Genomic DNA, 27,690 nt, shown 5'->3' on the forward strand with positions numbered 1-27,690 from the left:
CACCAATACGAAAAAAAAATTTTGGGTGTTGGCCTGTCAATGACCAACACCAGTATACGAAAAAAAATAATTTTGAGAGAGCCATCAAAATGTAAGTGTTTTGTAGTATATCATCAAATGAGTTTTTTTGGAGTGAATTGTATATGGAGTTTTTCGTAGTGTACAACCGAATTTCGAGGTTGAATTATATACTGTCATATTTTAATGAAGTTGAATTATATACTGTCATGTCCACCCTAAAGGTTATGCCATTACAGGTTGGATGATTATTTGCACCATAGATGGCTAATCGAGTTGTCCAACGTAGATGGACATTATCTATGGTGCAATAGTGTTTATTCCGCAACTAGCTTGTGGTTGAAACTGGTTGGTAGAGTCTTCATGTAAAGGTATCTCATGGGACAATGGAAGAAGAAAAGGTCTACATCAAAAGACGATTAATGGTGAAGAAACTAGTACCGATGTAACATAGACCTGATTCAAGCAGAAGACGATTAATTGTGAAGAAACTAATATTGAAAATAATTGTATTATTTCAGAAGAATATTTGTATTTTTTTATATGTAAATTAAATATAGTTGTTTAGGATTTATGGTTTCATTTTTATATTTTCGTGTAATAATTTCTTAGAATATTTGAATTTTTTATATGTAAATTTAATTTAATCTGTAATATATAAAGTTTGAAAATTAAATTTTCGTGTTTTAATTTTACTAATCTGTTTGTAGTTCATTGAGTGTTTAAATTTAATATAGTGCATATTATTTTTGTTTAAAATTTATATTTTTTTGTATTAATATTGTAGAATGATTGTATTTTATTGTGTATGTAAATTTAATTTTTCGTGTAGTATTACTTATTTGAATTATTATTTTTTAAATATTACGAAGTCATCTATTCAAACAAATGATTATTTTAGAGAAATCAAATTAATATTAAAAAACAAAAAAATAAAATAAATATTTATAGAATAATTTTAAAATAAAGTAAAAATTAACAGAACAAAATTAAAATTGTCGCGATCCCAGTGACGTCCCCGGCACTAGTGTGTAACAGTTCAGATGCCTCTGTCGGTGATGCCGTGCACCTTGCTAAGGCGTTTCATAATTGCTCGGTTCGAAATCTGGTGTCCCATTCGGTGTACTTAGAAATGTAGAATAATCATATACATTATAATCGGGAGTTAATTGGTATTGCGTGACCAGAGGTGCCGATGGAAAAATATCCTCAGTGGTGGGTGTACGTGCTTCGGGATGGAACTCCGGGTGGTATAAGGATGATTCGAATCGTGTCGAATGTTGAGGCTCGAGGTCGTCACCAAAAATATCTTCGAACGATGGAGGAATTTCATGCAGCAGATCCAGATTCATGTTGTGTGATGATGAGCAGGGTGTTTCATATTGGGCCTCGAGATCGGGTTCAAGGCAGTATTGGACTCAAGTTCCCGAAATGGTGGAACTCGATTATTGCGCGGTTGTGCATTCATTGGTTGCCATCGAGAAGATTCAGATTGTGCAACTCTTTGGATCAGCATGTACTCACCTTGGAATATAAAAGGTTTCTCGTGTGCCATATATCATGCTGCGTACTCGAACGTATAAGGGAGGGCGCATTGAATGTTGTTGATTCCACAAAAATATATACGGTTCATGTTTTTGCGCCAAATTTAAAGCGTCCCGACCCAAACCCTTTTTATCCATTCCGTAGACTTCTTTAATGTCGACGGAAGGGTTCGAGATAGCTTGTGCGCAACCGAACTGCCTCAAAACCCGACCTCTATCGTGCCACTCCACCATATGGAAATGAATCAACGGCACATTTGACAGGAACAACTGTTGCTGCTCGATAACCCATGATGGTATGAGTGCCGCGATATCTTTCTCATTATATGACATCCATATAAACTGTAAAATAAAGACAACACGTTATTTTTTTCTTATGCAATTATTGTATTTAAAAAAGAAATATTAGGAATCGTATTTTACGCCATCCCCGGAATGAGTCTCTATCATGATACGGTACAAAGGTACAGTGAACGATCGTCCGATTCCCGGAACAGTTGCCCATCTAAAAAAAATTATCAAATTATTTTTCTCATGCAAAAAATCAGTATATTATAGTATATAATAAAAAATAGATGACCAAAATTGAACTGCATATTTACCTATTAACGAGTGGCCAGACATACGGTTAGTGGCTCACTGATGCCAGAAATGGATTCGGTATAATTCCCAAGATTGTAGTATAAGGTAGCAATCGCCCATTGTTTTTGTCGATAAAGCTCACGGTATAAGCATGCCAACACTGCAGAGCCCCAACTAAATCTTCCGGCAAGCTCGAGATCCTCTAATAATGGGAGATACATTATTGGGACTTTATTTTGATTGACGTCCAGCAAAAGTATCCCACCTATTAGTTGAAGAATGAACGCTCTTGCAGCGTAGATAATGTCCATCTGCGTTGGACTGCTCGGAATATGTTGGAAGTTTTCGTTTAACCAAGTAAATTTAATATATATTAATCGTCCTTCCTCATTCGGAGGCACCCTTCCAAGTAACCGCTCGCAAGTGCCCCACGGATCGGGCATTTTTCCAAGCCCGGTCACTATTTCACCGTTTATAGACAGCCCTAGTCGGACTGCTACGTCTTGTAGTGTAATATTTACCTCCCCACATGGGAGGTGGAACGTATGTGTCTCCAGACGCCATATTTCAACTAATACCGATATTAAATCAGCCCGTAGCTCAAATATCTTAATGTACGCAGCTACCCCAAAACCCGCGACATTCTAATACAGTATAACTCTTCGATCGGGAAAATAATTGGGATCATCCAACTAGGGTCTCATAATTCTGGACAAATCTTGCGTTTATAGTAAATATATAACGATATATTTCTCGTTTTAAAAATAAATTAAAAAATATTTAAAATTAAATAAGACATTTTATTTCTCGTTTACCTTATGCACATTGCTTATAATATTGTCGTTGTCATTTAAAAGAACATTCGGATTAGGATCCATAGAGTAATCGACGGTCGTCGGTGGTGGTTGAGGGTGAATAGCGACGGTCGTCGGTGGTGGTTAAGGGTGAACAGCGGCAGTCGTCGGCAGTGGTTGAGAGTGAACCGCGGTGGTCGTCAAGGTTGCCTATTTATAGTGGGGGACCATTTGGCTGAAGGGAAAAATTGGAAAAAGAAATGGCCAAAGAAAAAAGGTGTAAAACCGACCATTGGCAGGCCAAGTTGGCCAATGACACAGGCATGACACAGGCTTGACGCAGATGAGTCATTTCAACCCTTTTTTTTCATTCAAAATTTATTTTAATTTCATTACTTTTTATTTTAGTTTCATTTAAATTTTAAAGCTAATTTCCTTTTTTTGGGGGGTTTTCAGCCTCACACCCCATTTAGATAAATTAAATTTGTTAAAATAAATCTAATTTCATTTTTTTCATTTAATATTTTATTTAAATATTTTCATTTATTTATTATTTTTGTCAATTTAAATTTCAAAATTATTAAAAAAATATATGATTTCATTTTTTTGGATTTTTTGAGCCTAACACCATATTTATCATGCCTGATAACAATTATTTCAAATTTAAAGGCAAAAAAAAGGCAAAAAAAAAGGCAAATGAGTCATTTCAACCTCTTTTTTTTCATTTCATTTCCTTTTCATTTTCATTTCATTTTATTTTTATTTCATTTCATTCTAATTTCATTTCCATTACCATTTCCCTTTCATTTCATTTAAAAAAATATTTTTCAATTTCAATTTATTTTTTTCTCAATTCATTTATATTATTTTTTAATGTAAATTTAACTTTTTCCGCATTTCACTTAAATTTTCTATTTTCAATGCAAATTTATTTTTTTCTCATTTCATTTTATATTTAAATTTTCTATTTTCAATTCAAAATTTTTCTCATTACATTTAAATTATCTAATTTTTTAAATATTTACAATATTTTTGCAAGAACTGCACTCAATAATATACCACTCGTCATCTTGGAGTCCAGCATTACGAGATAATTGACCGAAAACGTAAACACGATGTGGGCATGTTGATCGATTGTGTCTGAATGTTCGACACACAGTGCATAGTTTGGGTTCACCCGTCACCCTAACATCCATGTCATTTCGAATTCTCGTCGATTATGGTCGACCTTTAGGATGTCTGCAGAGACTGTGGTCAAGCACCATCTTGATAGCAGGCGGTGGAACTTCATAGTTTGAGACACCGGGCATTACAGGAAATTCGTTTCCCCATATACGTAATGTGCGTTGCAAACGTGTAGATATCGTCTATGAATTGTTCAACATTCAAGTTTGCTCTCTCACACGCTGCATGCGCACACGGATATCAAAAAGTCTGAAATATCTCGCACTCGCATTGCCTGTTTCGCAGATTAACTGCGTACCACGTAGGTGGAAGACCCGATTGACGGCCGATGTACTCCTGAACTCAAAAAGTTTCCAAGTCGCGCGAATACAATTTTACGTTCATTGTTTGTGCCCTTCGACTATTTACCGCCATGGCCTTTCGGATGGCCTCTACGTACACGTGTCCGACCTCGATCTACTTAGCTTGTCTCAACCCCATCTTAGGCATCAATGTCGCCAACCTATAGAATGTTGCTGAGAATACAACAGAAATCGGGAGATGGTGTGTGTGCCTCAATACAGAGTTGACCGCCTTTACTCGGCTAGTCGTCATCTGCCCATACCGAAACCGTTCATCGTAACTTTGAGTCCATTGCCAGTTCCTCATGCTTCCCAAGCATGTCCGCAGATTTGTTGGTAAAGATGACATGTAAGATTGAAGCATTGCAAACCTCTGCCTGAATCTTCTCGGTTCTAACTTATGGGTTGTATATTTAATTTGAAATCACCAATTTAAAAGCAACAAAAATTTTGAAAGGTAAATTTTGAAATAAATACAAACAAATTTTTTTAGCCATGTTCACGAGTTCTATTTTCCAATCTTTATTCTTATAATCTCTATGAAAGTTTGTCGCGATGTGCCGGATGTAATAAACAGACCTCCACGGAACCCCCGATCACCTTATCATAGCAAGTAATCCTTTCGATCTATCTGATATAAGGCAAATGTTGTCTTCTATGACAACACATTTCGGTTGTCGTCTTGTGCAACAACAATCAGGAGGATTTGAGTGTATTTTCCATACAACCATGTCCCATCCACTTGCACCATTGGCTTGCACTGAGGGAAGGCCTTAACACACGATTCGAACGTCCAAAACAATCAGTGAAAAACTCATTTCCCTGGTTGTATCTACCCGTCAAGGCCTTTATTCGATAGGGTTTACAAATCAGTCACTGCCCCCGGCACATACTCTTGCATCCCAGCTATCCACCATTGAAGCTCGTCGTACGACGCATCCCAGTCACCATACGACTCTCGCATCGCCATTTGCTATGCCCACCATGCCTTTAGGTACGACACTTTGCACTTAAATCGAGCTTGCATATCTGCAATAAGGACCGACACTTGAATAGTGGGCGACTCTTTCACCAAAAGGATGATGCAGTTGCATATAGTTTTTGCATCTAACTTTCCATAGTCTTGCGACATACGAGTAAACGTTCATGTATGTGGACCTTCTAGTTTCCTTATCATCCACATCTGTGTCCGTTGCATTAACGCGGCTCGGACACACCATTTATAACCACTCGACGCTTTCCAACATTCTCATGCGTACAAAGACTGTGTCGACTTCGTTACTTTATAATCCACACCTAACTTCAAGCTAAGTTATTTTATAGCATGTAAACAGTCTTTTTTGTTATCAAATTGTTGTCTTAGACTTCGTTACTTTATAATCCACACCTAACTTCAAGCTAAGTTATTTTATAGCATGTAAACAGTCTTTTTTGTTATCAAATTGTTGTCTTACACACAACTTTTCTTCGTCGAATTCATTGTCAACTAGGTGAGCTGACACAATACTTGTATATTTCGGGAACTTGCATGCAAAAGCCGCATCATGATTCATGTCGGTCATTTCTTATAACTATACCAGGGCCCGTGTTTTTGGTCGAATGGGGGTTCGCATTTTCACCATTTACCGGCCCTTCATCGTCTATGTCTTTAGAGATGTCATCCAAATCGGGGTCACTAAAATCATCATTGGGATCACGGTAGGACTGATCATTATTATCGGACCCTTCATCACTATCTTTTATGGTGGCCAACACCTCTGGATGGATCTTTAGATGAGGACACGAGTCTGGGGTGTTATACGAACATCCACCAGTGTTTGGATTTTCGGGAGTTGGCATTGACCATTCAAAACCCGACTGATCTTCCCAAGAGACGTTAAGATCAAAATCAATTTCGGAGTGCTGGCTTGCTGGAATTACTACTTGAATGGGACCCGGTTCAGCTATCTCTGCGAACAACTCAATTGAGCTGGGATTTTTTATCTCAGGGGGGCAATAAATTGCTATCATTATCCCTAAATCATCATTTTCTTCAAGCTTTATTTTTTAGAACTTTAGCGGATCAATTGAAACCGAAAATTTGTAAAACAGTCTCAACATTTGCTTTCCGTAACGGGTTGTTATCTTTGTACTAATTTTTCGTTTTAAATTCGACAGCGAAATCTGTTTGTTGAATCTCATTCCTATTTTTTTCGGGCTTCGAAATACACAGCCTTCTTCAGTTGTAATTATCATTTCTCCATTGAAATGAACATAAACAAAACAACATTTGGGATTTGATTTTTTTAAAAAAAATTGATTTTTGATAAATGGAACATAAAATGGAACATAAATGGAACATAAATGGAACATAAAATGGAACATAAAAAGGAAAAAAAAATTCAAACTAAACAAAATGGAACATAAAATACCTATATATATTTGATAAATTTGGTGCCGGCCATTAACAAGCCTGCACCAAAATTTTGTTTGTACGCTGGTGCCGGCCATTGACAGGCCAGCACCTAAAAATTAATTTTTTCGTCTACTGGTGCAGACCATTGACAGACCGGCACCTAATTTTTTTTTTTCGTACTGCTGGTGCAATCCATTGATAGGCTAGCACTCGAATTTTTTTTATATACTGGTGCAGGCCATTTATGTAACACCCCTAACCCGTATCCATCGCCAGAATAGGGTTATAGAGCATTATCGGAGTTTACAAATTAATTTACAGACGTTTTATTTCATCAAGCATTCAAATTTATAACCAATCAAAATCAAAACATTAATGAGCTAACGTTGGCCAATTTAACTTATACATGTCATTATTACCATAATCAAATCATCCAAAATTACCGATAGAATCAATGGATAGTGTGATATATCTCCAACAAGCCCCCAACACAATCGAACTTTCGATAATCATTTCAATGCATCTAATAATTATACATATTACCAATAATAATTCAATTCCAATAATAAAACACATATTTATATAATATTCATCACCAAATAATATTCACTTTAATTAAAATTATACAGAATATAGTTCATACGAACTTACCAGGCTAAATTGCAGAAATACTAAAATTTAGAGACATTTTGGTAATTTTCTATTTTCCTCAAATTTTCACCCAATCTTGATCTAAATTAATATTTCACTCCATTTATTAATTTAAATAAAAAAAATCATTTCATGCAATTTGATCACTTTTTGACATTTTTACAAATTTTCCCTTAAAGTTTCACATTTGTTCAATTTAGTCTCTGAACTTAAAATATGTAAATTAGCTATTTTTAAAATAATCTCATATTAGCTGAATATTCACTTATATTTTTCCTCCTCCTCCTCTCCGTTCCACATCATTGGTATATACATAATACCACTATTTACTTGTTTACTCATAACAAGCTGTTCACTTGAGTCATGGTCACTGAATTAATTATATCTTAAGCTACAGAACTTAAAATTGAGATCCGTTAATTTTATCTGAAACTAGGCTCACATATCTTCTTACAATAAAATTTTCAGAATTTTTGGTTTAGCCAATAAGTACAGTTTATTCTTTAAAGTCATCCCTGTTCTGCTGTCTTACAGTTTTGACAATTCTTCACTAGAAATTAATTACCTCCTCGTACGGGATTCGGATGATGTTACCATTTGTTTCTATTGAAAATATACTCATTAAGTATTTAAAAATATAAATTTAAGCCCCTAATTATTTTTCTCAAATTTTTGATAATTTTCCAAAGTCAGAATAGGGGAACCCAAAATCATTCTGACCTTGTCTCACAAAATTTATTATATCTCATGATTTACAATTCTATTACTTACACCATTTCTTCTATGAGAAACTAGACTCAACAAGATTTAATTCCATATTTTTTTATTCTCTAATTCGATTTCTACAATTTATGGTAATTTTCCAAATTTAACCTACTGCTGCTATCCAAAACTATTTTAGTGCAAGATGTTGATTACTAAGTTTATAACTCCCTTATTCCCTTTGTCTATAATATTTCCCATCACTTTCATTTATTTTCCTTCACTAATATATCAAGATCATAATACCTTATATAAGAAAACTCTACTATAACATCATTTCCATGCTTTTTCAGTAATATCAAACTTAAAAATGTATTGAAATCTTGATACTCTTACCTTGTTCTATTAGTTTCAAACTTTAACTTGATTTTCTCTCTCCTCCAGCTTCTATTTCTTGAATCTAACTTGATATTTTAGCTCCCCATAGTCTCCTTGTTATCTTTCTCTCTTGATGGATATGGAAATTCTTTTGATTTCTAAGTGAAAATGGTGAGTATTTGGTAAAAGGACCAAATTGTAAAAAAGTAAAACTTTATTTCTTTCTCTCTTCTTCTCACGTTGGTGCATGAGAAAAATGTTGGGATGGTGGTTTTTTTTCTTTCTTTCGACATATATATATACTAAATAAAATAATAAAATATCATTAAAAAGTCAAATTAAATATTATAAACTAATATTTATTTATTTATTTATCTAAAATATCTCCAACATCATCATTGCCTTCTAGATTTCTCTCTCGTTCTAATTGACCATTTTGCCCTTCATGATCTTTTAAAATTCCATCATTGAGTCATCACTCAATTTGATAAAATTACAATTTAGTCCCTCATAATTCTTCACTTATTCAATTTGGTCCTAATTCATCCATTTTTCTTAGTTTTTAGATCATTCCATACTTAAAATATTTGCACAATTAATCCTTAAATTTGTTCATATTTATACTTTAACCCCTCAAATTTTAAATATTTACTCTTGGGCAACAAAACTTTTCTCACTTTTGCGAATTAGTCATTTCTTGCATTAATATGTCATAATATACTTCCCAATGTTGACATAAATTAAAATTTTGCTTTTTGTCACTTTATTTCATTATTTTACTATATCAAGTATACCTACTTTCTTACTGTAGTAATTTTCGGGATATTACAATTGACAAGCTAGCACCCTAAAACTTTTTTCGTAGACTGGTGCCGCCCATTGACAAGCTAACACCCCAAGATTTTTTTTCCGTACTGCTGGTGTCGGCCATTTTAAGGCCAACACCAAAATTTTTTTTTTCATACTGCTGGTGCCGACCATTGACAGGCCAGCACCCAATTTTTTTTTTTTAATTTTTCTATACTAGTATGATATGATTTAAAAAAAAATACTAATGCCGGCCATTGACAGGCCAGAACCAAAAAAATTAATTTTTTAAAGTTTGACACAATAATCAGGCAATCATGAGTCTAAAATACCAGGTGGTGTCGGCCATTGACAGGCCAAAACCTTTTTTTACTGTTTATTTCAGGTTATTTTGGTGATTGTTTTTAAACCTGAGTTATTTTTATAAATATTAATTTTTTGGGGGTCAATTTAGTAAAATAGCCTTGAAATTGACATTATACCTTATAGTTTTTGTATCTAGATTTATTAAAGGGAATGCTATTCGTTTTGTCTAGTAAGTTTAATTCAGGCATAAATAGAAAAAGTAAATTTAATCTAAACGCGACCGATCCAAATCATTATTTATTATTAAATTTTTTTATTTATAGATTGATTTATAGGTGGAGTTCCAAAGAGTTTGAATTTAATTTTTCAGTTGATATTAGTCTCTAATTGGGTTTATAAATAACTCTTACATTTTATTCAAAATTTTAAAAAATTATTTTGAATTTAATTATAAAGGATATAAAAATTAATAAAATATTTTTTAAAAAGTTATAATAACTAAACCGAACAAAAAAAGATCCGGACAAAAAAAGCTGATCATGATTCGGTCCATTTTTGGGTCATTGGGTTTCGGCTCTACATATTTCACCTTTCACTATTATGGGCTGTTCTATTTTTCGGCCCAAATTACAAATTAAACCTGCTAAAACACAGGAAGGAACTGGAACCGTCCGAATTTGGGGATACACCCAAATGAGGAAAAGAACCACCATCTAACTCAACTCAAAGTAAAACAAAAGTATCTTAGAGAAAGGGAATGAGAGCTTTCAATTGGTGTAGACAGAGATTGTCATATAGAAATAATTTTCACAGCTTAGTAACTTAAATGAAAATTTTCGAATAATTTCATTATCATTTTATGACCTTTTGAAATTGAGTGATAAAAATGTAAACTTACTAATAGGTTAGTGATACTAGGTTTAGTTTTACCTTTTATTTTATAAATACTTGGGCCATTGAGTATTGGCGCTACAGATTTTACCTTTCAGTAATATGGGCTGCTCTGTTTTTGGCCGAAATTAGAAATTAAGCCTGCGAAAAGCACTGGAATGCAGCGAAACCGTCCGATTTTGGGGATAGGCAAACACACGAGGAAAGGACGGCTAAGATTCATTACACGGTTTTAACCACCCTCTAACTCAAAGTAAAGCAGAAACATCTGATAGAAGGGGGGAGTGTGAATTTGGTGATCTGCAGAATCAGAGGGGGAAAAAGGAAGAAAAAAAAAGGCTAAAAAAATGTTTTTGCGAATGATATCGCGGCCGTTGTTGGCTAAGGTGAAGGAGACAACGGGGATCGTCGGATTAGACGTTGTCCCTAACGCAAGGGAAGTCCTTATCGGTCTCTACAACAAGACTCTGAAGGAGATCCAGGCCGTACCTGAAGACGAGGGTTACCGTAAGGCCGTTGAAAGCTTCACGCGCCACCGTCTGAAGGTTTGCCAAGAGGAAGAAGATTGGGAAATGATTGAGAAGCGCCTTGGATGTGGCCAGGTCGAGGAGCTCATCGAGGAAGCGCGTGACGAGCTCACTCTTATCGGAAAAATGATCGGTTCGTAGCATTTCATCTCTGCCATCCCCCTTTTTATTTAAATGTTTGTCGTTGTAGGATTTTAGTTGAACTTTAAAGTAGGAAACTTTGGGGGCCGATGAAGCTTAATCTTATCGTTAGGTCAGTCATTGGTTTAGATGTGTTCTTTGCCTTATTGATTGTCCCAGTCTTTCCTTAATCAAATATGGGTCCATTAAAGCTTGTCCCAGCTGAGAATTCTTTGCATTGCCAGAAAGAGAGACTGATATTATCTGTTCATAAGGTTAACAATTAACATATCTGAATTAGTTAATGTTTATGATTTTTATCTATGTGGCGGATTTCATGTTTACCAGTACCAACAAGTCTAGGGTAAAATTGTAAAGCACATTGAACTTGGAGACACATTTATGAGAGGGTCAGCCATGAATGCCGAAAGGATTAGTCTCCATGGACCTTAAAATGGATATGGAGGATACTTTGGTTTCAGAACTTGCTGCATTTAAATATGAATTTGATGTTTTGAGACTTGCCATGGTGTTTTTCGGGTTTCTTTACTTCTTCTCCTGCAAAAATGTCTACTTGCTGTTTTGCCTTTAAATGAAAAAAATTGGTGCCATGGTAGTCGTTGACACTTTCATGGCTGTTTTATGTTCTTTGAGCTTTACTCTTAGCTTTTGATTAAAAGTAAATAGCTAGGAAAAGTTATGGTATTTTGTATTTTCTTAGTGCTAATGTGTGTTCTCTATCATGTCGTCGAGTTGCAGAGTGGGATCCATGGGGTGTTCCTGATGACTATGAATGTGAGGTTATCGAAAATGATGCTCCTATTCCCAAGCATGTTCCTCAGCACCGACCTGGTCCTCTTCCGGAGGAGTTTTACAAGACGCTAGAAGCTCTTTCTAAGAAAGACGAGCCTAAAGTCACCTCCGGAGATCCACAGATAAAGGAGTAATGTGACGCAGACGGTTGGCTGAAATTTGCATTGTTCTTTCGTTCTTATTTGTTGATCTTGTATTGTGCCTGTTTCCGTTGATGGAATTGAGCTTTAACCTATGATAAAAAGCTGGACCGGAACCTTTAGTTGCATAATAATATTGAATGCCAGTGGTTATAAATTTTTGTTGCCCTCTCAGCGCTGTCTTTTTGCAAATACTAGTATTATTCTTTACTATATGTTCTTGAAAATTAGTGTCTTCTAATGATTGTGCTGCGTGAAGCTTTAGTTCTAGTGTTTGTAGTTTAGGGTTTAGGGTTTATCCGACGCTCGAGAAAAGAAGTATGTCAAACATCAAGCCAATTTATCCTTGTTTCCGTCACGTCTTATAGCCCTCTAGAAGTATTGTTGGTTATGGAAACCTGGATGGTGCTGCAACTGGTAAAGTGATCATGAAAGCTTTTGTACTAGGAATTTGTATTGCATTTTGCCCTTTCTTCTAAAAAAAAAGAGAGTAAGGTAGTCTTGTACATTAGGTCAAAACGCAAATTGGTCCTTTTGTTATGAATTTCATCCATTTTACTTTTAAAAAACAAGTGTGGTTGATAGAAACGTGTACTTCATGGTGATGTACGAGGATTGGTTTTTAATAGTAGAAATGAATGGAATTTATAATAGAAGGATCTATTTTCTCTTTGATTTAACATACAAAGATTAATTTGCTCATTTTTTGTGTAAATGGGTTAAAACATTATCTGGCTCCTACTACAGGGGCCTCTATGATACTATGATACTTTTACTTGCTGCGACTTTAAATAAAATTTTCAAGGATTTTTGGAGTCAGGTATGTGTCTAACACGAATATTTAAAGTTCTTTCTAGATTATCATGTGTTTGGAGTGTTCGAAATATCATATTTTGATGCCTGTATTTGAACATGCATTCGGTATCGGTGTTGCACTCGAGTATTAAGATGAAGAGTTGGGGTTATAACAAAAGTCGGTTTTAATATATTTTAATACAATAGATTGTTCTATTTGCCCCTTCAATAGATTGTTCTAATGGCTTTACTGTCATATTTTTCTTGTGGTGCATTGTGGGGGTGAGTAGTGTTGATGTTCTCTAAACGGTGCAGCAGGTGAAGGTTTATTAAAGGCGAGTAATGCCTTCCGATTTTCAGGGGAAAATAAGGGAACAGTCACGAGATTTCAATGTTTATGTTTTTCCTTACCAAACATGCTGTTACTTGACCTTTATCACATGGATTGCTAAATTTTTTAAGATAAGAGTAATTTTGATCCAAAATCGATGGGGATTTGGTCAAATTGTGGTTTGGATCTTTATCCCAATAACAATAATACATGATTTCATTATAAAAGAAATTGGTAAAAATATCATGGAGGACCTTATACTAAGAGGTGAAATGTATTTTGTTCTACTTTAAAAATAGATAAATTAGTCTTTTCATTAAATGTCATATTTACAAATTAGTCTCAAAAAAGAAATAAGATGAACTAACAATACGCACAACATTGAAAAAATTCATAAACAAATTAGAGATGCATTACTCAAAGCGTTGAAAATTGCATCCTAGCTCTACCAGCATTAAACTTACTTGACGATGAACTCTTGTCGACCAAGAAATCACTGTCAAGAGCCTTAATGTCTCATTGCATCAGTGATGCATAAAATATCAAGCCTAAAATAACTTATATTCCTCATCTCAGATTCTAATTTTACACGCACCGTTATTGTGTTTTATCATGATAAGGACTTCTGAGGATGATTTTCAATAAATTTGATGACACTCTTATATTGACAAATTAAAATTTATGCTAGCTATACAACTGAAAATTAAAAATTAAACTTAAAATCTTACCGCTTTCAAAGAAAATAGAATAGATAAAACAAAAACCATAAGAGCATAGATTAAAATTAAAAAAAAAGTTAAAGAAGTGATCCAACGACAATTAACTCAAAAATCACACACCATCATCCACAAAACAAAGATTTGAATTGAAAATATTGAGCAAATAAAATATTGAGCGAAAAAATTAAACTTAAAATCTTACCGCTTTTAAAGAAAATAGGTGTCCATGGGCCGGGCCAGGTTTAGAAAAAATTCGGCTCGCAATCTAGGCTAGGGCTCGTCTTGGCCCAAAATACGAGCTTGGAATTTTGTCCAGGTCTAGCCCGGGAAAAAATCCTAATTCCGAGCCCGGCTCGACCCGGCCTATTTTTTTAATAAACACCAAAAATTTATTTTAAAAATAAAAAAATAAAAAAGTATTTTAAAATAAAAATAAAAAAATAAAAAATAAAAAATAAATATTTATTATATTTGGGCCGGGCCGGGTCGGTCTCGGGCCAAAAAATGGTGCCCGAGGCCCGACACTTTTTTTAAACAGGACTCGTTTTTTTGCCCAAACTCATATTTTGAGCCTATATTTTTACCCGAACTCTTCTATATTTTGGACGGGCTGTCGAGCCGGACCGGGCCGCCTGGCCATGTACACCTCTACTTCAAATGATTATATTTTTCACATGAATTTTTTCTCCCACGCCATAATCTAATATATTATAGTCAGCTCCAAACTTGATTTCGTTTTACTACTATTTTAACCACGGATCCAAATTCCAAACCCACCTTGCATCAAATTTTCACACAATCTAAAACAAGATTGATTGGACCATATATAGGCCATTGGGCGTTCCAACAAAGAAGATGACTGCCTGCTAGATCTTTTGTTTCTTCGGCTCATTTGGTCACTGCCTTTAACTCCCAAGAGTTCCGATTCTTGAACCCGTAAGCAGGATTGCTCGGCACAATCGAGGTCCGATCAGGTCTCTGATCATACATATCGGATCCGAGACAAACTATATATATAATTGAAAAAGGAAATGCAGTTCTTTGGGGTTCAGAGATCAGTCCATCACCGCCGGTGCCGACGGCGACGGGTAACAACGCCCACATGATGTACGTATTCAATCGAAACGGTGTGTGCTTGCTTTACAGGGAGTGGAACCGCCCTCTCCATACTCTCAACCCTCAACAAGATCACAAGCTCATGTTTGGTCTCCTTTTCTCTCTCAAATCCCTAACTGCCAAAATGGATCCCACTAAGTATCACTTCGTTTCTTTATCTCTTCATTCATTGCAGCATCAATTTTCAGTTGCGGTTTATAATTTTTTGTTGATGATTCGCAGCGCTGAGAAGGGAAATCTAGGGATTCCTCAGTTGCCTGGTCAAGGGTGTTCCTTTCATAGCTTCCGTACTAATACTTACAAGCTTAGTTTCATGGAAACTCCGTCGGGGATTAAGGTTTGCCTCAATTTACAATTAGCTTTAAAATGCACTCAGCAATTTTATAGGTTTCTTTTAAGTTCATTGATGCGCTTGATGTTTTTGTCTCATAGATGAATTGAGGCTACATTTTTTGAATTAGTGGGTTGTTACACCTCCGACTTCAATAAATTCCAAATGGAGCTGTGAGTTAAGACTGGGGGAAGTTTTAAATTGTGGTTTATAGTAATGGACTAAGAATTGTTTAACCTGATTTGCTATCTATCAGGACTCTCCATTGTTTTGAACTCATGGTATCTCTTTTCGACATAATTTGCATAATGTATTCATGTTTCTAGTAAGGTCCTGGAATTACTTACGTTTATTTTTTTGAATTCATATATTTCTTACTAGATGTCCTCCCTCTTGGACTATCATTTAAATTTAACTCTAAAATATACCCAGAATTTGGAAGCTTTATTTTTAAGGTTCTTCTAGGTTCACTGCTCCTATGTTTCGCTACATGCTTCATATTGCTGGATGAGAAGTCTAGTGTGCTTCATTCTCAAAATGACTTATTCAACTAGTACCATGCAACACCTTCTTTAAGGTTTTCAGGGACAATTAAGATAACTCTGTGGTAGCATCATGACCCTGCTTGGCATTGTCTATGATACCTGTTTTTGTTTTGCTGTATGCTTTGACGTCGTTATTGTGACCCTCCCTCCTTTTATGTGGAGATTTATATATGAAATTCTGACTTTGCCATTCTTTTGCAGTTCATTTTGGTAACTAATCCTAGGACTGGTGATCTTCGTGAAACACTCAAGTATATTTATAACCTGTATGTTGAGTATGTTGCCAAGAACCCACTCTATACTCCTGGGACTCTTATCAGGTAAACAAACCTCCCTTTTTCCTAGCTAATAGCTTACATGTTTATCCTTTAAGGTTTGATCTGTTGTGACAACCACTTTTTAACCCAGTTGATTCGTATATTATTTGCATATTTGGTTATCTCTGTTACTGAAGTTTCTAACTATTTTACTACTGTTTAATACAAATAGTGAATTGGACTGCATTATTTTCAAATTTCATGTTTATGTACACAACCTTCTAACAAATGATTTGTGACTTTTTGTTATGACCATCTTCAACTTTGGTTTCTACTTTTCTATCTTATGATACTACTTGTGCCTTGTGAATTTGCAATAAGTTGGATGCATGATTTGCTTGAGACAAAAGTTATGATACTGTTGGGGTCCTTTAGGACCTTCCTTTGCTAAATAGTCTGTGGAAAAGGGGTTATATATAATAAAATCAACTAAGATAAATGATTGGTTACATACACTGAAACCATCTGCAGCCAATAGGGTAAAATTACACTACAATGGGCCCCGAATTTGATGAGTAAGTTCATTAGTCAGATAAATGTAGTTCCATTTCTGCCCAATCAATTAATTTTGTAACTTGGTTATGTTATTGATTAATCGGTTAATCAAGGCATATTTTCAGTTCAACAGGTGTCTTTAACGAAGTTTTTAAATAGAATGAGTGGAATTTGGTAGCCTAAGCCTAAACCATGGCTCTTGGGTTAGGATCATTCTTGGATATGCTTCACATCCTTTTTCCATATATTTTGGATAAAAACCGTTACCTTTATTTGATGAAATGCCAAGAAAGTTACTCCGTTAGCTCTATAGAGATGCATTAACCACAAGGTTCAAATACTTCTTCCCCGGTCTGTTAATTGGTGTACGGTTGTTTTTTCTTCTTGCAGGTGTGAGTTGTTTAATACAGCACTTGACCAATACGTGAGGAGCATCGCATAGTATCTAAAATTAATGCCTTCTGTCTAGTCTCTGGTACCTACTTTTATATGCAATTTCATGTGAGGAGCTTAATTCAGTTGCATCTTTAACGCTGAAGTTTTGGTTATTCTCAAGCAGTTTTACTGTGTCAATTAGCATTTAAGAAACAAGTTGTGGAATAACCTTGATCACGAGTCCCTGAGTTTCAGCAAATGTGAGGATGTGTTTTCATGGAGGTTTTATCCATTTATCATGTAATATTATTGATTACATTGCTGTTAAAAATGGTTGTATTATACTTTTATGCCTTTCTGGAATTAACTTGCATGTTTATCCCAAATCTCAATTAGGGTTTTGATATAGTGCATGAGATATCAAAGCATTAGTCGAGAGATCATTGTTTTATTGCTGCATTGATGTATATATTATCAAAAGTAAAATTTTATATATAAAAGACCTTAATATCAAATTTAACCTTTGTTCACATCTTTTGTTAATTTAGCTCTTATTCGTTTTTTTAAAGAAATTATTTTATGGATCCTTTCCACCAAATTATCCATAAAAAATTATTAAAATTATGTATCAATGACATGAAAAAATTACTGAAATATCATTAAATAATTGAAAAGGAATCATGGATGATGATGTAGGAACGATCCATAAAATATATATTTTTTCTTTTAGCTAAATTTGATATATTTTTTTAAAGTGTCAAATTTAATCATCAATTTTTCAAAAAAATTGAATTGTTATTATTTTAATAAAAATATTTTTAAACTTGGTAACATGACAATTTAAATTGAACACATATAATGTCATTATTCTTTCATTCTTTTGTAACGACAAAATATCATACAATACTATTAGTGTAATATTTTTTTGTAAATTTAAATGGGTTAAAATAGGTCATAAATCTCTATATTTTTGTAAATTTAAAATTTAATTTTTATATTTTTATTTTTAGAAATGTAGTATTTACTTTTCGATTTTTTAAATTTAAGTATAATTATTAATATAGTTAATATTATTTTGTTAAATTCAAGTTTATTACAACATCAATTTTTTAGTTTTTATAAAGTGAATTTTTATAATTTAAAATATCACAATAAAAAATTTTAAAAAAAATAATATAAAAAATTTTAAAATGTAAGTGATTTAAATTGCTAAAAATTAAATTCTAAATTTATAAAAAAGAGATTTTATCCCTATTTTGAACTCACTGTAAATTATTTTAAAAACTAGATTAAGAAAATTACAGGCGCTTGCATTTTCTTCGTTTTCTGTTACACACCTAAGGCCGTCTTATCCCGAACCTAAGCTTCGGATTCCCACTTTCCACCTCCAAACTTGCAAATTTAAACGCCTCGATTTGCGTTACCCTCGTTTCGTTTCTGCAAAATCCCGCTACGCCCTGTTTCGTTCGATCAGACTCATAAGAGATTTTCAATGACGGGGCACGAATATATGTCGATGGAGAAGGTCGCCGGTAAGATCGCCGGCGGTTTCTCTTCATCATCATCTTCTTCATCTTCCGGTTCCGATGACGACACGCCCTCTCACTCTAAATCTCTCAAGCCCAATGTTTATCGCCTGTTTGGCAGAGAGAAGCCTCTTCACCAAGTCTTAGGAGCCGGAAAACGTACTCACTAATATCTTAAAAATCTTAATAAAATATTAGATTCGACATTATCATTTTTATCAATCAATTCTTTAAATGAACATCAGTTGATTGCATTTTATGAAATGCTCTATTTTTGTTAATTAATTTCATATCTGCCGTTTTAATTACGGAAATTACTCATGTAATTTATTTCGATCAGATCGATGCTGCCGTTTTTAGTTACAGCCAAATTGTGTGTGTGTTATTTTTTTTGCCATTTTTCTGTCAAACGGGGCATTAATTTTGAATATGTTCTTCATTTGAATGGATAATATTATGAATGGATGAATCTTCTTTGAAAGTAAGACAATTTTTTTGTTGTTATTTTCGATTTCCATGATCATTTCTTGATCAAAGCTTACAACAAAACAAAAGCCTCTGTGTCAATTTGTTATTTATTTTATTTTATTAAAATTTGATCTTGTTTTACAGCTGCAGATGTTCTTCTATGGAGGAACAAGAGAATTTCTGGAAGCGTGTTTGGTTGTGCAACAGCATTGTGGGTTGTATTTGAATTGCTTGATTACCATTTAATCACCTTGATTTGCCATATATTGATACTCACTCTAATTACCCTTTTCTTATGGTCCCATGTCTCAAACTTCATCGACAAGTAAGGTTTCAAGCATTAAATTCCCTTTTGTTTGATTATTTTTTTTCATTATTGTAATTTTATAACTTTCTTTTCCGCCATGAAAGGCCTCCACCAAACATTCCAGACGCTGTATTTCCTGACAAGTGTGTCCTTGAAGTTGCATCTATAGTGAGATATAAGATGAACCAAGCTCTGGGTCATCTTCGGCACATTGCATTTGGAAGTGATGTGAAGTCGTTTCTTGCTGTATGTTAATGTTCATATCTGCCTTGAAAAATTTCTTCTAGTATGTTAATATCTGCCATTGCCAACATTAAAAGAAAAGTAGGGATGATAGCCCAATAGAATATTTATAATTTTTGAAATATCTGAATTTGAATCTGTGTAAGTTATTTGAAATCAGAATTTAATTGTTATTGCATATTACATCCTAATTGAATAGCAATTATTCATCATGCATTTCTTTTAAGGAAAAAAAATCTAAATTTATTATCTATTGATATGATAAAAAATTTCTAAAAGTTTATAAAAACGATATGTTTGCAACTCACCAGGTATCGGTTTGGTGTTCTGTTATCAGGTTGTTTGTGGATTATGGATTCTATCAGTGATTGGCAGTTGTTTTAACTTCTTGACATTGGTCTACATTGGTAAGTAATTTCATTATTTTCTCTATAATTTTTCTTTTTGTACATGTTACAAATTCAGAAGGCGATAACAACAACATGGTTTGAACCTTAGGTGAATCTAGAGAGAGGTAGGGGTCGTGGCCCTCAAATGGAAAGATAGTCTTTTAGTCCCCTAATAAATAATATAATTAAAGTTAAGGGTAAACTACACTAATGGTAACCGAACTATTTAATTTTGTCTTTTTTAGTTATTGGCAGGCTAGCATAAAAATGGAAACATCCAAAAATTTAAGATAGTTGGGTAATCAAAAAAGAAATTTACTAACACTACAGTTAGTATATGTTAAATTGTACTTTGACCCCTAAAAATAAAAAAAAATCTATGTAGTCCCTTAAAAAATTAATATTAGATAAAAGTACACTTTAACCTCACAAAAAACTTATAATTCAATTCCAGCCCTCTTTAAAAAATTTCTGAATTCGTCCATGGTCAATAAAGTACTTAACCATTGTTCTCTAATATTATTGGCCTCGAGCATTTAGTACAGTAGATATGCATATTTACACACACTATATATATTTTCATGACAGTATTTTTTCTACTGCACACTGTACTGGTGATGTATGAGAAATATGAAGACAAGGTGGATTCATTTTCTGAGAAGGCAATAATTGAGTTGAAGAAACAGTATGTGGAGTTTGATAAGAAGGTTCTGTCTAAGATTCATAAAGGGAAATTGAAAGAGAAGAAGAAAGATTAAACGATACGAAGCCATTTGGTAAAATATTTTTGGATGATTATATTGAGTTCAAGTTTCTACTTTTATATTATAGTCACATATGCTGTCATTGATGTGGTACTATTCAATGATGTTTAGTTTTCTAGATCATAAGCTATTGCTTCTTTTATTTTTAGGGTTCATTTTTGAGGCAAATATTGTATTTATGATGGTTAGAAATGGGTTGAAATCCATTTGATTATTATTTTTTCATTCTTTATTTTTTAATACATTAATCAATTTTTATATTTGCAGATTTTTCTATTACTTTTTTATCTATTATTATTCGATACATGTTTAATCATCATTTATAAGTTAAGTTTTTTATTTAATGGACGGTATCCTACACATTTAAATGATAAATGTTAAAGTATTGGTATTAACGTATGAAAAAGTGATTACTAGTAGAATTTGAAAGCAAACATATTCCTTTTAAATTGTAGTGAAAATAAAATAATGTATCCAATAACTTTTATATAAACTATTAGGATTATAAACAAATTAGACACGATAAATTTGAATTTTATGCAAAAATATAGCACGAATACGTGCTTAATATGCACCATGTTTGTATTTGAAATTGTTTATTTGTTTTACTCAAGGTTTTTAAACCGGACTAATGGTTGAATCAATTAGACCGTTAGTTTGACCAGGTCGACCTGTCTGATTAAATAATTAATTAAAATTTTATAAAAATAAAAAATATTAAAAATTCGGTTCAATCATTTTTTTTGTTCGATTTCACCGGTTTGTATCAGTTCTTGAGTCAACTAGTTCAATACCCTTCTCTAAATTGCTACTTCGATCGATTATCAATCTGACTAGTCAATTCAATCTGATTCAAACAACCTAATGTTAGGAAAATAACATTAACATAACAGGGTTTTACTTCGTAAAATCAAACTTTATTTAACTATTTTTTGCTTTCATTTCCAGAAAACTACTCATTGGCAAATTTGCATGAAAACGTAGTCCAACATTACAGGAAATTAAAATATTCTATCAAAGATTATGCGACATGGTCGTACAAATACTTCTTTTAGACAATATTATATATATTATAACCTAAACTACAGAATCTCAAGCAGTCCAATATAAAACTCGTAGGCATTTCCTAATACCTTATAATTACTACATACTTTCACATAAACACAACGAAAATACCCCAAGATTGATGCCAATGAACCCCCTTGTACAAATGCCACGTATATATACTTTCAAACACTGTTGTATATGGTGACCCGTACCGGAACCTTTGATCTTTGATGCTATGTCGTGTAATGACCCAAACCGGAAATGATTCTGTTTTCGTTGAAGGGTGTTATTGTATCGGTTTTGTAAGAAAACCTTTGCTTTTTTCTACAAATCTAGAGGAAGTAAGTCAACTGTTGCTTCTTCCTTGAACCTCCTTCTCCATATAATTCATTCCATTGTTTCAGCTCAGCCATTACTGATCCTTCAGAAGCAAAGCTAGCAGCAACCTACATTGTAACATTCAAAGAATAATAAGCTTATGGTTCAAATAGTCCGAGGACCGATGTTTTAGGTGCATAGTGCTGGTGTAGCACGGTCTGTGTTAAGGGATTCGGGTGAGAGTGTCAAAACACCGTGTTTGGTGTGATTAATGGCAGAAACATGCAAATGTGCCAAAAGGGTCATTGAAGCATTTTAGTTAAACTAGTCCAAGGACCAATGTTTTAGGTGCATAGTATCGGTGTAGCACGGTCCGTGTGAGGGGATTCGGGTGAGAGTGCCGAAACATCGTGTTTAAAGGGTCATTGAATAAATTTACCTGATTCTTAGCTTGTCTCATATCTTCCATGTTTAAAGGCCTCAAAGTAACGACTCTTTCCTCTTTATGCTCTTCTTTTGACTCTGTAACATCTTCAGTGCTTTTGCCTGCTTCTTCTTGCCTCTTCTTTTCCTATACAAAGTTATCGAAAACCAAAAAATCAATTGTAAGATACCAATGTCTAAAGCTACTAATAACCGAGAAACAGGGCAAATGAACGATAATGCACAAGAAAGAGATTAAGTACTTACCTGATCTTTCAGCCTCTCCTGCTGTATCAGTTCTCGAACGGGTCTATAAGCCGCTGTCACGCATAAGTTCTGTTCCCAGTAGTGAAATGTCATCAGTTTATAACAGTTGAAATATGAATTAATCATGATGGTTCATGTTATTGAGCTAAATTACAAACCTTGAGATCACTTCCACTGTATCCTTCTGTCATGGTTGCAAGTTCCTTGTAGTCCAAGTTTTCAGCTTTTTCTTTTGACAGTAGGGTTCTCAATATCATTTCCCTGCTCTCAGTCGATGGAAGACCAACCATGATTCTGGTAAAAAATGGAAAGTACATGAGTTAGATATGATGCTTGGTTGGCAAGTTAGTCCATGTCATATAATCGGTTGTATTACCTGCGTTCGAACCGTCTAATTATTGCTTCATCAAGGTCAAATGGCCTGTTGGTTGCAGCAAGGACTAGAATTCTTTCACCGGCTTTGGTCATAAGGCCGTCCCAATGTGTCATGAACTCATTCTTGATTTTCCTCATTGCTTCATGTTCCCCAACTCGAGTCCTCTGCCCCAACATACTATCAACCTCATCCACAAAGATAATAGTTGGTGCAACCTTTGCTGCTAGTGTAAATAAAGCTCTAACGTTCTTTTCATCTTCACCGAACCATTTCGAGGTAATAGTAGACATCGAGACGTTAATGAAACTGGCTCCTGCTTCGTTCGCTATAGCTTTTGCAAGCATTGTTTTCCCAGTACCAGGAGGGCCAAAGAGTAAGATACCTTTACAAGGCTTGAGAAGCCCTCCGTTGAAAAGATCCGGCCTTCGCAACGGGAGCATGACAAGCTCTTGAAGTGATTCTTTAGTCTCATTCAAAGCACCAATATCGTTAAATGTCACTCCAATCTCTTTTGCGGGGATAACCTCTGGTCTTATTCTTTTCTCGAACTCATTATCTGGCGGAACTTCCTTCAAGGGCATTATATCCGTAGAAAGTTACTCTCATGTATCATGCAATTCATAAGCTAAATAGTAACATTCATTTCAATCATATTGATCTCAACTTACTGCTTTTGGTGCTGGTGGGTTCTCTCCATCCTTTTTCTTTGCAGAAATGGACTTATCATTCTCACTTTTGCTCTCGTTGGCACCAGCGTCGGATTTTGGTTCATTTCCCTAAGGTTAACAAAGAAGGGTCAATGGTTAAAAACTTAAAATCCATAAGTATGAAGTGAACCGGATCCTTAATGTTTGATATCTTCTAAAACAAAAACTAGCACGACACAAATACCTTACGAGAATCGGTGTTTTTCTCCAATTTTAAGGTATCTTTCCCACAACTTTCGCCTTCCTGGAATATGTTCAGTCCGTGGGACAAGCTGCAATAGAGCCAGAACTCTAATGTCAAGTATGAAAGAAGCTCGTATCAAGCTCAAAACAGCGGCTAATGGCTTACCTTTCGGATGATATAACAAGCTTTCCATTTCGGTACTCGGGATCCTTATTGTTCATCAAATGATAAGAGATTGCTGATATCACAATTTCTTGAATATAATTACTTAGGACCATAGTGTCTGCTTGGCAGATAGAACCTAAATCATCACATTCAAGGTCATTTGCTGCAAGCACCTCAGCAATGTGGTTCCTATTATCTTGAATTTGGAGTGTCTTCATGTCCTCTTCTAGTTTGGCTTTCCAATCATCGAGACAAGTTTCATCTTCGGGTGGTTTTATTTCGATATTGCATGGGAATAATCTCGAGAGTCTCTCATCCACCTCCTTGCATTCGTCTTCTGGTTCCAACATCCTTGAACCAAGTACCAAGACTGAACCCGAAAGTTTATTTAAGAACTTTTGAAACAGATCATATAAGCGTTTTGATTGCAGGAGAAGCTTATCGACATCCCTCAGGTACAAGATGATAGAACTGGTTTCCGATACCGAAACCAGTACCTGCAAGAGAATGACAATGACATTACTTACAATTTAAGTAACCCAAAAGAAATCTCCAAACTGACCACTTGGAATTAAAGGAATACCTTGTAAAGTGATTGCAGAAAAAATTTCTCATCGAAACACCAAACAGTCCGCTTGTTCGATGCTACAAGAAAACAAAAATGGACCAACAAAATAGTAAGTATTTTTCTACACTTCTTCTACATATTGACTGTAATAAACTTAATATCATATACATAGCTTAAGGCTTTGCGTACAGAAATAAAGATATGAAGGATAACCTGGATTTGAGGGAGCGCCATTTGAAGACATACTATTCATATCAGATACAGAAGAGCCATTTCTACGGAGTTTCTGATGATTGCTTGAACCTTCCACAGCCCTGCAAAGGTATGAAGTCTAAGGTTAAAAACCTTACCTGCTTTAAACAACCAACCAGCCACACAATAACACCAGCATTTACCTGGACTTCATGTCATTAGAACTGCTTGTTTCTTCTCTTGACGAAAGGAGCGAAAAGGAACCGAACAAACTGTTCATTCGGTCTAAAGTCATCTCCGAAATTGACCTCTTGAAAGACTGTAAAAGATGGAACCAAACTCAAACTGATTAGTATTCTTTACAGTATGTGATATGCCATCATAGAAAATTAGTAGGTAAAAGTATCATGGAGGCTCCTCTATTAGGAGTTAGATAGCATTTTACCTTTTTTACTCAAACAATGGGCAAAATAGTCCCTATACATTAGATTAAAGAGTAAACTACTTTTTCTGTTAAAAATTACATTCATAGAGACTAATTTACTCTTTAATCTAATATATAGGAACTAATTTGCCTATATTTTAAGTAGAAGAGATAAAATGCAATCTCACTCGTAGCACAAAGGCTTCTACGATACTTTTACCAAAATTAGTAACATTGAATTAACACAAGGCGTGTCTAAGGGTATAAATTGAACTTACAGATTCTTTTTTGGTACAACCATATTTGCTCTGCATCTGTGGCAAAGATAGTCATAGAAAGAATAAGTAGGACTTTAATGGAAGTTTGAAACTTAAATACAATAAAGTTCTGCCATTTTACCTTAAAAGAAAAATCAGTAATGTCCAAAAGCAATAGCTTTGATTCAAAGTAATGTGCCAAAGCCTTGGCAAGCATTTGCTGGTAAAGTTCTTCACAAAGATTAAATGCAAAATCGATTTAGTTACAACTGAACTTCAAAAGATGAATATAAACACAATTGTATTCTTATTTTAGAGAAACAATTCCATAAACATACCAGCAGGGCCTGAAAGCAAAATAGCTTTGCTGACAGGTGAAAGGTTTCGTGTGTGCCGATGAACATCGCTGTGTTTTAGTTGAACATATGCAGCACTCGTCAATAACACCCGAGTTCGCTCACTGCATTAAACCAAAACATAAGGAGTCAATTTGTTAAATCAACCTGTTCATAGTCCATGTATGATCAAAAACAAATCACCTGCTAACTTTAGACCATGAAAGGTAAAAATAACATGGAAGTCTCTGTACTAGAAATCAAATTACATTTTGTCCCTTCTAAAAGAATGTATAAAATAGTCTCTGGACATTAAATCAAAAAGTAAACCGGTCTTTTCCCTTAAAAATTTCATTATTTCTACCATTAAATTGGTGTGATTGATGAAATAACCAAACAGTTACATATAACGTGTCATGTCATGTGGACCTCATGTTGAGGTATAGAGACCATTTTTTAACGGTAACAATGGATAAAATTTTTACCAAAGTACTAGTTTGCTCATTGATCTAACTTACAGGGACTCATTTGCTTATTTTTTTGAATAGAGGGAATAAAATACAATCTAACTATTAGTACAAAAACCTCCATGATACTTTTACGGCCTCGAAATAAGGCAATCAAAATACATGGAAAAAAGGTTTAATTTTAACCCCCTATCAGCCACCAAAAGACCAAAAAGATATATATATATAAAAAAATTAAGATCACGGGTGTTCATAAATGTTAGAAGCATGTGCAAAGAATATCTCCATGCCAAACCATGCACATGGCGATTATACATACCAAAACCAACAACTTTTTGTTCTCCGACTGTAATTGATCATTGGGGGCTAATATCAAACACAAGAACAACTAATGGAAGTATAAGCACAAATCTTAGAGGAAAACAAACAGAACAGCAACAAGAACAAGAATCCATTACAGGCTTACCTAAGGTAATAAGGGAAGTCATCAAAGGTAACATTGCTACGTTTTCCATCAACAACTTGTCTCATAAGTTCTTGTTCAATTTGGTCCCCCGTAATACCATCATCTGAAGAAATTTTGCCAGTCCATTTGCTTACAGTTTGCCCTGAAGCTAATCCAAGACCCACCCCAACACCAACTCCAACACTTAAAGCTGACAGTAATATCCCCTTTTGTTCCATTTCACTATCTAAAAACCAAAAATAAAGGACCTTCTTTTTCCTTCTCGGCCAAAAAATGAAAACTTCACCTTGTCTGCTTTTCCTTTGTTCTTAAATCTCAATCTATATGAAAGCATGAAACTTTGATCCTTTTAGAAATTACTTTGAAGTGAAGATTCAAAGTAGGAAAGAAAAAGAAGAAGAAATGGGGTTTGCTGCAAATTGATGTACTGAATTGAATGCAATGTTGATTTAGAGAGTTTTGAGAGGCACAAGAAATAAGCTAATAGGTCTACGGTCTGGCCTTCTTCAACTATATATAGCATGCTACAATACAGTATATGTTAAAAAAGGCTTTCTTGATAAAAAAGAAATCAATAAC

General features: G+C 34.3%; 4 protein-coding genes across 4 annotated transcripts; 3 read left to right on the forward strand and 1 right to left on the reverse strand.

The window, feature by feature from the left end:
• The first annotated feature begins 10,672 nt into the window (after window positions 1-10,672).
• LOC107904587 (probable NADH dehydrogenase [ubiquinone] 1 alpha subcomplex subunit 5, mitochondrial) lies at window positions 10,673-12,351 on the forward strand. The gene is made up of 2 exons (XM_016831001.2): window positions 10,673-11,254; window positions 12,001-12,351. Exons 1-2 carry the CDS (start codon window positions 10,942-10,944, stop codon window positions 12,186-12,188), a joined length of 501 nt encoding a protein of 166 aa, XP_016686490.1. The 5' UTR covers window positions 10,673-10,941; the 3' UTR covers window positions 12,189-12,351.
• A 2,670-nt stretch (window positions 12,352-15,021) lies between these two features.
• LOC107904585 (trafficking protein particle complex subunit 1) lies at window positions 15,022-17,604 on the forward strand (the record flags this gene model as incomplete). Its single annotated transcript, XM_016831000.2, has 4 exons — window positions 15,022-15,293; window positions 15,378-15,492; window positions 16,233-16,351; window positions 17,234-17,604. Coding segments are annotated over 4 exons (558 nt in total), but the record flags the coding sequence as incomplete, so codon positions are not given.
• Window positions 17,605-18,514: 910 nt separating this feature from the next.
• On the forward strand, window positions 18,515-21,175 carry LOC107904584 (reticulon-like protein B1). The gene is made up of 5 exons (XM_016830999.2): window positions 18,515-18,903; window positions 19,357-19,537; window positions 19,624-19,765; window positions 20,100-20,169; window positions 20,740-21,175. The coding sequence occupies exons 1-5, from the start codon at window positions 18,711-18,713 to the stop codon at window positions 20,907-20,909; spliced, it is 756 nt and encodes a 251-aa protein (XP_016686488.1). The 5' UTR covers window positions 18,515-18,710; the 3' UTR covers window positions 20,910-21,175.
• A 656-nt stretch (window positions 21,176-21,831) lies between these two features.
• Window positions 21,832-27,690, reverse strand: LOC107904583 (lon protease homolog, mitochondrial). The gene is made up of 15 exons (XM_016830998.2): window positions 27,112-27,690; window positions 26,182-26,303; window positions 25,986-26,074; window positions 25,865-25,900; window positions 25,366-25,481; window positions 25,184-25,284; window positions 24,986-25,047; window positions 24,403-24,899; window positions 24,238-24,325; window positions 24,015-24,122; window positions 23,347-23,915; window positions 23,129-23,264; window positions 22,971-23,039; window positions 22,720-22,851; window positions 21,832-22,408 (listed from the first exon to the last, which is right to left on the reverse strand). Exons 1-15 carry the CDS (start codon window positions 27,327-27,329, stop codon window positions 22,295-22,297), a joined length of 2,457 nt encoding a protein of 818 aa, XP_016686487.2. The 5' UTR covers window positions 27,330-27,690; the 3' UTR covers window positions 21,832-22,294.

The sequence above is a fragment of the Gossypium hirsutum genome, chromosome D11, assembly GCF_007990345.1.
Source record: "Gossypium hirsutum isolate 1008001.06 chromosome D11, Gossypium_hirsutum_v2.1, whole genome shotgun sequence".
NCBI lineage: Eukaryota > Viridiplantae > Streptophyta > Magnoliopsida > Malvales > Malvaceae > Gossypium > Gossypium hirsutum.

Bases quoted from the DNA above. Each gene is read 5' to 3' on its own strand.
- LOC107904587 (XM_016831001.2), top strand. From the start codon at position 10,942: ATGTTTTTGCGAATGATATCGCGGCCGTTGTTGGCTAAGGTGAAGGAG. The intron at 11,255-12,000 runs GTTCGTAGCATT...GTCGAGTTGCAG, and splicing joins TCTTATCGGAAAAATGATCG to AGTGGGATCCATGGGGTGTT.
- LOC107904584 (XM_016830999.2), top strand. From the start codon at position 18,711: ATGACGGGGCACGAATATATGTCGATGGAGAAGGTCGCCGGTAAGATC. The intron at 19,538-19,623 runs GTAAGGTTTCAA...CCGCCATGAAAG, and splicing joins GTCTCAAACTTCATCGACAA to GCCTCCACCAAACATTCCAG. The intron at 20,170-20,739 runs GTAAGTAATTTC...TTTTCATGACAG, and splicing joins CTTGACATTGGTCTACATTG to TATTTTTTCTACTGCACACT.
- LOC107904583 (XM_016830998.2), bottom strand. From the start codon at position 27,329: ATGGAACAAAAGGGGATATTACTGTCAGCTTTAAGTGTTGGAGTTGGT. The intron at 25,285-25,365 runs GTAAATGCTGGT...ATACCTTTGCAG, and splicing joins TCTAATGACATGAAGTCCAG to GGCTGTGGAAGGTTCAAGCA. The intron at 22,409-22,719 runs GTAAATTTATTC...GTTACAATGTAG, and splicing joins TGAGACAAGCTAAGAATCAG to GTTGCTGCTAGCTTTGCTTC.